The sequence below is a fragment of the Bombus pyrosoma genome, linkage group LG2 (genome assembly GCF_014825855.1).
Source record: "Bombus pyrosoma isolate SC7728 linkage group LG2, ASM1482585v1, whole genome shotgun sequence".
Taxonomy (NCBI): Eukaryota; Metazoa; Arthropoda; class Insecta; order Hymenoptera; family Apidae; genus Bombus; species Bombus pyrosoma.
This window is the reverse complement of record NC_057771.1, coordinates 8,525,308-8,534,312: the sequence shown is the minus strand read 5'-3', so window position 1 is coordinate 8,534,312 and position 9,005 is coordinate 8,525,308. Positions and strand designations below refer to the sequence as shown.

Sequence of the window (9,005 nt, the reverse complement as noted above, 5' to 3'; positions counted from 1 at the left end):
AGGCGCGGGATTATAAATAGTATCTCGTTTATTCCTTAATCTATACACTTCGATCTTGTCGGGCCACAGTTCTATCCAAGTGTGTATAAAGTGGGGAGCGAAATGGAGAGAGGAAATTTGTTCGAAATGAAAATGGGACGTCCTTGTGTTGGCTAGAACGTCAGAATAGGTCCTTCTCGATGATCAAGAATATCTGTAAATACACGATAACACGCGTTATTTATTGCGCCAAACTGAAAAGATGTTCCCTGTGAAGGAACGTACTTATTTCCCTCTCTAGTTCACTGATACGCAATGCTAATACGATCTTATTTACATGCGCGAATTATTTGGCCAATGCTATTTTTTATGACTGTCTTGGATTTATTAGAAACAAACAGTCAAATTCATATTCCTTCCAGGGAATTTCTTTCCTGTATGAGTCTGTCGTATCTTTAATGACGTACCTTTGGCAATGCTCCACCATGGCAGGGTAATATAAGTAAGAAACGCGTTCAAGGGAACGGATTGGGCCCGTCTGGTCTCTTTCCAGAAATGGAAGGTCTGTGTGAATCCTCGCATAGTCCACAGAGGGTTGTAAGCGCCGTCGTCCAACTCTGTTAACACACATAGAACGAACCGATTATTGCTAATAACTCTGAATATCGAACTAGGTCAGAGGCTCGACCAACGATTAAGATCCTGCAATGATTCGTGTCGATAAATTATATGAAAGCAATCGCAGGAAATAAATCTGGTTAGACGATCGACAAAAGTGAATTAAAAGTAAAGGATCGGATGTGAGGTCGAGGATCGGCTAGCTAATTGCTGTTCAAATTCGTGACGTTGAATGGCTAAAATAATTGTTCGCAAAGGTGAACAGGTGTAGCACGAAAATATGTAGAGGTGTTACAATGATGCACATTAGCTACAGGTGCGCAGAATAAATAAACATGAAACAGGGATGCACTAGCTTCATCTTTCTGCGCACAACGTTCGATATTTCTTTTTTCATTTTTTCCTCTTTTCGCATTAGTTGCTAATTTATTAATTTGATTTCTTTGTTCGTTTCAATTTGATTATTCGTTCGTTTCATTTTTGTTTATTTATTCGGTAGATCTCTTTTTCGATATTTTGTTCGCGCACTGCCGAAGATGATCGGACGCTGTGAAGCAGAAAGAAAGGGTGAATCGTTGTTGCTACCACACGGACAGTTCGCATTCTACGATTTCTATCTCGACTCTATCGGTGTCAGTGAATGCTTGTCCCTTATCGTGGATGACTATGTTTATACCGGTGGTGAAACTCGCGTAACGAAAACGACCGCTATTCTTTCACGTTATTTCGTATTCGTTACCACCCCGACATTTTTAGAGCCGCGAGGTATAAAATTAATCACCCTATAAATTACTGTTAGAAACCACCACCAGCACTAGCGAACACCGTCACGACTGTTCCATCAATAATCACCGACAATAATAGTCGATTGATCGCACCCCCGTTGCCATTGTTATTTCACCATCCTCATAAACACAGTCATTTGTTGAGCATGGCTGTACAAGTTTACCTTCCTAACTAGGAATGTATGAATGTACAAGTATACGGGTTGAGTACAATGGACAACATGACTGCTTTTTGGTGTTGCACGAGCTGCTCGATGAACGACCGTTATCCTCTGCATATAAAAATTGAATTTCTCTCCAGTGTAAATTGTTAATTCTAGCTTTACAGTTTTCGACGCGTATCGCTAATCTTCTTGTCTAGGCATAATCGTTTCTAATAACGCGGCTACTCCTATTATTAATTTTTATGCAACTCTTAAATCTTTCATTCCGAGCTTCTTAATTAGCTTCTTAGTTTACCAATCTTCAACGCAAATCTAACTTCTTACTTAGAAGTAAGGATTTCTGAACAAGGCTACTCCTATTAACTTCTATTCTCTTCGGTTCCCCTTCAATCAGTCTTTCGATTCTCAACACAAATCTAATTTTTTGTCTAGAAATAACTATTTCTAAACAAACAGACTGTTATACCAAGTTTCTTGTTTTACTACGTTTTATTAAACGTTATGCAACGTTTTCTTCTAACGCTTCAAACAGACCTTCGCGTTACACAAGCTTAAACTTAGCTACCTCCGGGCAAACTAAAAAATCATTCCCACTTATCTATGATACCCACGTATTTCCATAATAATTCGGCTTAATTCGCAAATTCCGCAAAAGAAAGCGATCGTTCACAGAGCAGACTCGTGTCCTGTACGCGTGGGCGCGTGATCGGGTGTAGAGATGTGTCGGGCAGGGGGAAGAAGAATTTACCCTGTGAGCCGGGGCGGCGCGGGAGCTCGCACCAATAGTAGATAGCTGTGCCGTCTGGTGTGACTCGATGCGGCGGAAGAGGGTTGCCTGCGAAGCTGCCGGACAATGCTCGTCTTCGCCTCCTTCTAGGCAGAGTGGCGCTCTGTCTGTGCGTGGTCAGGTTGCCTCTTGTAATACGGGCGTTCGCGTTTTTATCTCTCATCTGCTCGTCGTTTTTGTTCTTGTTCCGGCCGGTGTAGTATTCTTCGTGATCCGAGCCAGCCGAACGAAGACGCCGGCGACCATCGGTCCGACGTACTCTGACCACTTCGTCGTCGCTGAGTCGTCGATGCTCCTCGTCGTTCTCCAGGTTGTTGATCCGCTCGTGATTAATCTGACCGGTGCTGTATGGCCTTCGTTTCCGGTTATTGTCCTCCTCGTACGGTAGTTCCTCCTTGCCATGCACCAGAATCGCGCCCGCGTCCAGCTTCTGTCTCACGTTGTCGTCAGTCAAACAAGCTGCCGCTGGCACGAGTATCTCGCTACCCACTTCGATATGGTTGTGTTGGTGGTTGCGGAGGCCTGCCACCAGATAATTCGTTTCGATATTGTGCGCGCGCTCGTGTCGCGTTTTCACGATTCTTTCGTCCCTTCGTCTCTATCGTTTTGATTGGTTCTTATACAACGAAGTACACGATATCGAGATTGCTCTGGGATTCGTTGGCTCTATTCGATCGGTTATCGTACGATAGATTGGACCACGTCCAGATTGCTTTGAGATTTGCCGGCTTTATCGTTTTAATCGGTTCTCGTAGATTGGTTGACATCGACATTGTTCTCAGGTTTATTGGCGTTCGAGTTAGTTGCTTTGGAAGACGAGAAACGCGAGAGACGAAGAACAATCGTTTTGAACACGCAGGAGCACGCTCACCGTGTGTTTCGTGATAGGCCTCCTTGTGATTCGACGAGTTCTCATTTTCGGTACGTTCCCACGAGTTACGTTGCTTTTGCTTGGGACGTTGTTGCCTGCCAGAAAGGAAAGGGGATCTTCGTCGCCTGATTTGAGGACTCCTGTGATTTCCCGGTGAGCCCCGGCCGCCCCAGCTGCTATCCTGTAGGTCGGCTACAAAGGAAAGAGCCGGAAAGGCACGTGACACAGATTAGAGACAATGTATTTCTATATCTTTTCAGTTTGGCTTCTTTTTCGATTCATTTTTGTTTTCTTTTTTTTTTTATCTTTGAATTTTCATTGGCTCTATTTTGTCTGATTTTTTAACTCAATCGTCCATTTCGCGACAAGCGTACGAAATTCGCGTGTGGTGGTGTTGGTGGTGGTGCTCTACAGCCGTTTCTTCTCGACGAACTCTCACGTATTTTATCTCTGTTCGTTTCTCGGTGATTTTCGAACGATCTTATCTGCGAAATGTACCGAACCACTGCGTCTCGTGGCACTTGGTGGTCTGAAGGAATACAAGAGCATGGGTCAACTAGGTTCTTCCGAACCGATCTCGAGCTTCGCGTCCCGACAGCAAGAGAAAACAATCACGAAGATGAAAGTGCCTCTGATCATCACGTACGCGATCTTAAACGAACACCTTTCGTATTAATAATCCAAGAATATTCAGAGACGTGGCAAAGAAAAGCGTTCTTGGAAACACGGAACTCTTGCGTCTCGATCGTAATCGTCTAAACTAAAAAAACTAAAAAAAAAAAGAAAACTAGAAAAAGAAAGAAGATCAAACATATAATAATAATAATAATAATAGTCATAGAATAATAATCTTAGATCGATGTATCATCGAGACCGACTCCTAAGAGGATCAACTAACTAACGAAAGAAAAATATGTGCAGAATACACAGTTACGTAACACAACAGCATGCACAGTCGACTCTGAAAGGTGCAGGCACTAGAAAGAACAGGGAGAAGGTAAATAAGTAAGATTATTATCTTCATCCGCGACTTTCGTCCCGTCTTCGTCGAACTTGGACTAAAACACCATGAAAGGATAACAGTTTGTAGTTACCGTCTCGAACGTCTCCAGCTTCGATTTCGTTCAGTCCATTGGCCATCGAGTCCAGACCCTCGTTCTCTGACCTGGCTTTCGTTGCAGCTGTGTCTGGTTTCGTTCTCCAACCACCCCGCACGAAATTATTCAAATTGGCGCTTGGGTCGGATAGCCTTCGTTGATGTCGATACATAAATAATTCCTCGGCGTCGTCCCAATCAGCGTCCCAGAGGGAATCCGTGGCACAGTAGCCAGGTTCCGAAGTTGGTGTCTCCGCTCCTGAACCCTTTGGCTTCGTCACGGCCATTTCCGCGTGTCCCTTGCCTGAAAACAAGCAACGAAGATTTTCAGGTTTCCATAGAAAATTAGAAACGATCGATCGATTTGTTGAAGGGTTTCCTATTGATAATCGTACCACGAGGTCCCTTCATTCGAACGAATTCTATTCGTTGGGAAGCCGCGCCAGAAAACAAGCCAAAGGTCATACGCTGCGCCATTTTGGTACTGAGACTGGACTGAAAGTCAACATACGATGTTTGTTAAAAATAGCTGGTGTAACGAGATGGTTAGTACGACTTTGTTAATGAAACGTACTCTTGCGTCATATACTTTCTTCAAAGCGTCGTATCTGATAGACCCGAGAAAAATGACACCTTGAATGGCGCCCTCCCTGTCGGACGCAACCAATTCCACGCACACCATTTCCCCATCCCTGACTAGAATATCACAGAAAACTTCGTCGAAATTGTCCACCATGAAGCATATATGCGGGTACGTCATCTCTTCGAGATCTCCTTTCGCGTCCATTCGCCGTCGACTCGGGCTTGCGTAAACCTTTTGCGAGTGTCTTCGTAATACCTGAAATGTTTTTTCGTTAAAAAATCGCAAGAAAGTGGAATTAACTCTGCTGATTTTCTATGAGCCAATTTCGCCCTGATTTCGATACGCAATAACGTTCTAAGAAAAGCTTTGGCATAAAATTGCAATGGGAAATCAAGTAAATTAACAAAGATTACAAGTAAAACAACAAAGAGAGTACAGATTAGACTAAATACTACTCTGTTCAAGAATCTCATGAGAATGTCATCAACAAACCACGGGACAATCCTAGTACCAAGTTTTCGCATTTCTAGATCATTTTTTACAATTGAATGCACGTTTCCTAAACTGACATCAAATTCTTCAGCGATCATCCGGAAGATGATATGATAGCACAAATTTATGAAAACGTTCAACGTTCTCATCGGTATGCCAGGTAGAAGGCCAACCCTGGCGAGTGTCATCTACCATGTCTTCCCTTTTTTTCTGAGATTTTTCATCCATTTGTAAATATTTTGTTTAAGACGCGCGACGGTAGAAAGAAACATAGGACTACACCAAGGACATTGCCATATAAGCAAACAGTATGTCGTAGGCTGGCGAAATTTAATCTATTCATAGATAGTCGCTGCCAGATAGTCGCAGCATTTTCTGAGATAACAGTAAAGACATTGTTCTACGAACTCATTGAGCAGAGGAATACATAATTCCTGTATGACTTCTTCTGATATTTAATATTCTATGTTGCTTATAAATTACGATAGAGTTCTATCTATCTGGGCGCATCGAAATAGAAACGGTTCTTATGTAATAACAATTCTACGTAAAGATTAATGGGACAGCAAATAAAATATCGTTGCAACGAATAAAGTTCTGCTATATTGTAGTATCATCCCTTTCCTTGTTTAACTCAAGGAACGAAAGAACGACTCACTTGCAATTCCTTGGGGCTCGTCCTTGTGCAAATCGCTAACGTTAGCGTGTAGTCGAACTGGTGCACGACTAGGTTCAGGTACACGGTTTCTTCCCAATCGATGTCGGGATCGCCGATCGGTAATTTTTTGCTGTCTTTCCGGAACACGTCCACCTCCGTTTCGAACTTTGGTAAGTATCTCGACGATGTTTTCACGTGTTTTTTCCGCACGAAGAAAAGGAGATCGTCGCCGTCGATCGTATGCTCCGCCTGGAAGAGGAAGTGCCTGACAAACAGGTCCGTCCAGTAGGTTGTACCTTGAAGTATCACGAAACCCGAGTCTGCAGGAATATAAACAGGAAATTATTAAGTCGTCCTAAAAATCTGCACGAAAAATGCAAAGAGACAGCAGACTTTACGATTATACCAGTGCGATATATTTCTCTGATTTATTTGCCAATTAATTTCTACTTTTTCCTTTCACTTAACAAGTTGTTTATCGAAAAACGATTCAGGAAACGACAAGGATATCGAAAACATCATCGTAGTTCGAAGATACGTTCGAATATTTTGAAAATATCTTTCCTTTAGAGATTTGAGTTGTTACGTATAATATATGCAATTATCTCTTCGCGGTCGCGGGATCCCATTTGGAATCGTTAACCTACTTGTCGTCTGTAACTCACACTACGCGCCTCAGATTCCACACGCTGCAATATCGTATATTCTGGAATCTAAAGCCTCTTAGCTCAAGGTATTTCTTACGGACAATTTTGAAATATTATCGGTTCTCAAAATCTAAGTAATAACTTGTGTATGAAAGACAACTTTTTTGAAATTTTCTACAGACCATTCAGGAAAGGATCAATGTTTTGGTAATACGTTACGAAAATCGTGCGTCCGATATTATGAAAATTGTTTCAAGTAGAACTGTTCAATTTGATATGAATTATATCCTTCCGAAATAAACGGCTTAAAATTGTAGAATAATTCAATATCAGCTAAAGTGACTAAAATAAAATTAATCAAAATTAATAAAATAACTATTTAGGATGATTAAACTAGCTAAAGTAGCATTAAAATGAATAAGTTGATTGATCACAAGAATGAAATATATTTAAAAAATGTGACGTATCTCTGGAAACGGAAAGGCGAAAGTTCGTACAAACAAGGGTAGAACTTTAGATTAACAGCGATAAAACGAGCGATTCGAATTTATCTATGAAGGTGCAGCGAGATAAAATAATCCTCGATTAAGCAGGAACTAAGAGCGAACGAATCTCGCTAAAGGCAATCGATAATCGATAAGAATGTTCCGCGAGGACTTAATCGCAGCCTCTATTGGCAGCTTGACATCTCACCGATTCCCTATCTGCTTTATTAAAGCTGTACGAGCTTTTATTAAAAACATGGATGAAAGTTGGCCTTTTCCGATCGTTGGCTAAAGCGGAAATAGCTCATGATCCTATATAAATATGTTCATTAACAACATCCTCGTCGATATCGAGTGCCTAGCTACGTACGTTTACACGCCACTTCAAACATCTTTCCTACTCGTAGAATAGAAAATCTAATCATGTTTTGCGACAGGATGTTTGTTATTTTGTGAATCCAGTTATATACACAGCGTGCATCTAATTGCTCATTGATACCGCGTCGCGTCATCTTACATTTATAGAATGAACGTGTATGCAATAATTACTCGTCGTTCCTAGCGTATATCTTTCGCACGACTAAATCGTAGCTTGAGATCGTCAACTTCCGATAAACAATAGGCGACGAAAACAAAGAAAGTGTACAAGCGCGGGGATACAAAAGAAACGAATGAAAAGGAAATCGTCGGTCCAAAAATAAATGATTTCAAATGGAAAACAAAGGGAAACTAACAATACTAGACTCTAAAAAGCATTACGTGCATGGACTAAAACGTTGCGAGAATGCTTTGAAGCGCGTCTCGCTGAAAATGCCTTCGACCTCGCAGCATAGTAATTAAGAATGCAAACTTATTTAAATTTATTCCTCCGCCCCGCTATAACAACTTAAACGCATTTATACTATCTATTAGACCTAGAAAAGTACTCGTGCGTGCTAAGCGAAGAACGAAATAAAGAATCGAGTCTCCCAAAATAGATTTGAAAAATCGCAGTTTAGCAACGAAACAGGCAAGCCACACGCAAAACAGTTTCGCTCGTTTTCCCCTCACACACACTCATCGATCGTGGAATCACCCTCGTCTGGCAGCGTCTGTCAAACAAAGGCACCGGTCCCTTCAGGAACACACCCTCGTCGCGTGCATTCACCCGCTTCCCCAACCTTATCGCCTTAAACCTCCCTAAACGTCCCTTAAAACGAACGAGTAGTGCTTCAACTTAAATACGAAGTCGTACGAACCATCTTTGAGCATCTGCCTGAGCTCCTTGGTCCTCTGGAAGTTGATCTCCTCGAGAAGCTGCTCCAGCATCGTCGGTGGCCTGGTGAGGCCCGACGACGAGCTGCCCGCCAGAGTAGCCATGGTTAGCCCTCGTGGTTCAAGCCGCGATTCCTCTTCGATTCCAGCTGTCGCCACGATCACACTCGGAAAAACACCGCGTCGCGACGCGCGCGTTTCGTCGAATCACGGCTGATCGAGGGACGCAGTCACGTACGAGTCGAACGGAAATGTAGAGGTCATCGCGAACCGGCTACGATCGGCATCGCGTCTTTCTTCGTTGTTAGATCCACGCTTCTTCCGTGTATGTTCTCGAGGATGCCATACTGCCACGCTTTTATCTTTCCTCGAGGAACGAGCGCTGGCAGAGACGATGTTGATTCGCGTGGCGAGCTGCTGCTGTTGCTGCTGCTGCTGCTGCACTACACCTCTACCACACGCTCGAGTTCACGCTTCTACGACAGATGAATAGGCAGCAAACCCGATGACGCGCTCTCGGTTCGCCAGCCGCTCGATAATTCCGCGCATGCGAGCCGCGGTGACGCCTTGCTCTCGCTAGCGACGC

General features: G+C 42.9%; 1 protein-coding gene across 4 annotated transcripts; it reads right to left on the bottom strand.

The window, feature by feature from the left end:
* Positions 1-10: 10 nt before the first annotated feature.
* Positions 11-8,972, bottom strand: LOC122574848 (uncharacterized protein KIAA0930 homolog). 4 transcript variants are annotated; one of them, XM_043742958.1, is made up of 9 exons: positions 8,404-8,963; positions 6,034-6,353; positions 4,875-5,138; positions 4,696-4,795; positions 4,299-4,604; positions 3,205-3,396; positions 2,295-2,855; positions 447-596; positions 11-193 (listed from the first exon to the last, which is right to left on the bottom strand). In XM_043742958.1, the coding sequence occupies exons 1-9, from the start codon at positions 8,522-8,524 to the stop codon at positions 153-155; spliced, it is 2,055 nt and encodes a 684-aa protein (XP_043598893.1). In that variant the 5' UTR covers positions 8,525-8,963; the 3' UTR covers positions 11-152. The 4 variants fall into 4 exon arrangements, with proteins under 4 accessions (XP_043598893.1, XP_043598901.1, XP_043598911.1 ...); XM_043742966.1 differs by lacking the exons at positions 2,295-2,855; positions 3,205-3,396 and having other exon boundaries at positions 8,404-8,962; XM_043742976.1 differs by lacking the exons at positions 11-193; positions 447-596; positions 2,295-2,855; positions 3,205-3,396 and adding an exon at positions 3,413-3,733 and having other exon boundaries at positions 8,404-8,972.
* Positions 8,973-9,005: the final 33 nt, after the last annotated feature.

What these genes read in the sequence shown, in the direction of transcription:
- LOC122574848 (XM_043742958.1), bottom strand. Translation starts at nt 8,524, where the DNA reads ATGGCTACTCTGGCGGGCAGCTCGTCGTCGGGCCTCACCAGGCCACCG. An exon ending in CGAGCCCCAAGGAATTGCAA is followed by an intron (nt 5,139 to 6,033) that starts GTGAGTCGTTCT and finishes AAAACATTTCAG; the next exon opens with GTATTACGAAGACACTCGCA. An exon ending in ATGGTGGAGCATTGCCAAAG is followed by an intron (nt 194 to 446) that starts GTACGTCATTAA and finishes GTGTATTTACAG; the next exon opens with ATATTCTTGATCATCGAGAA.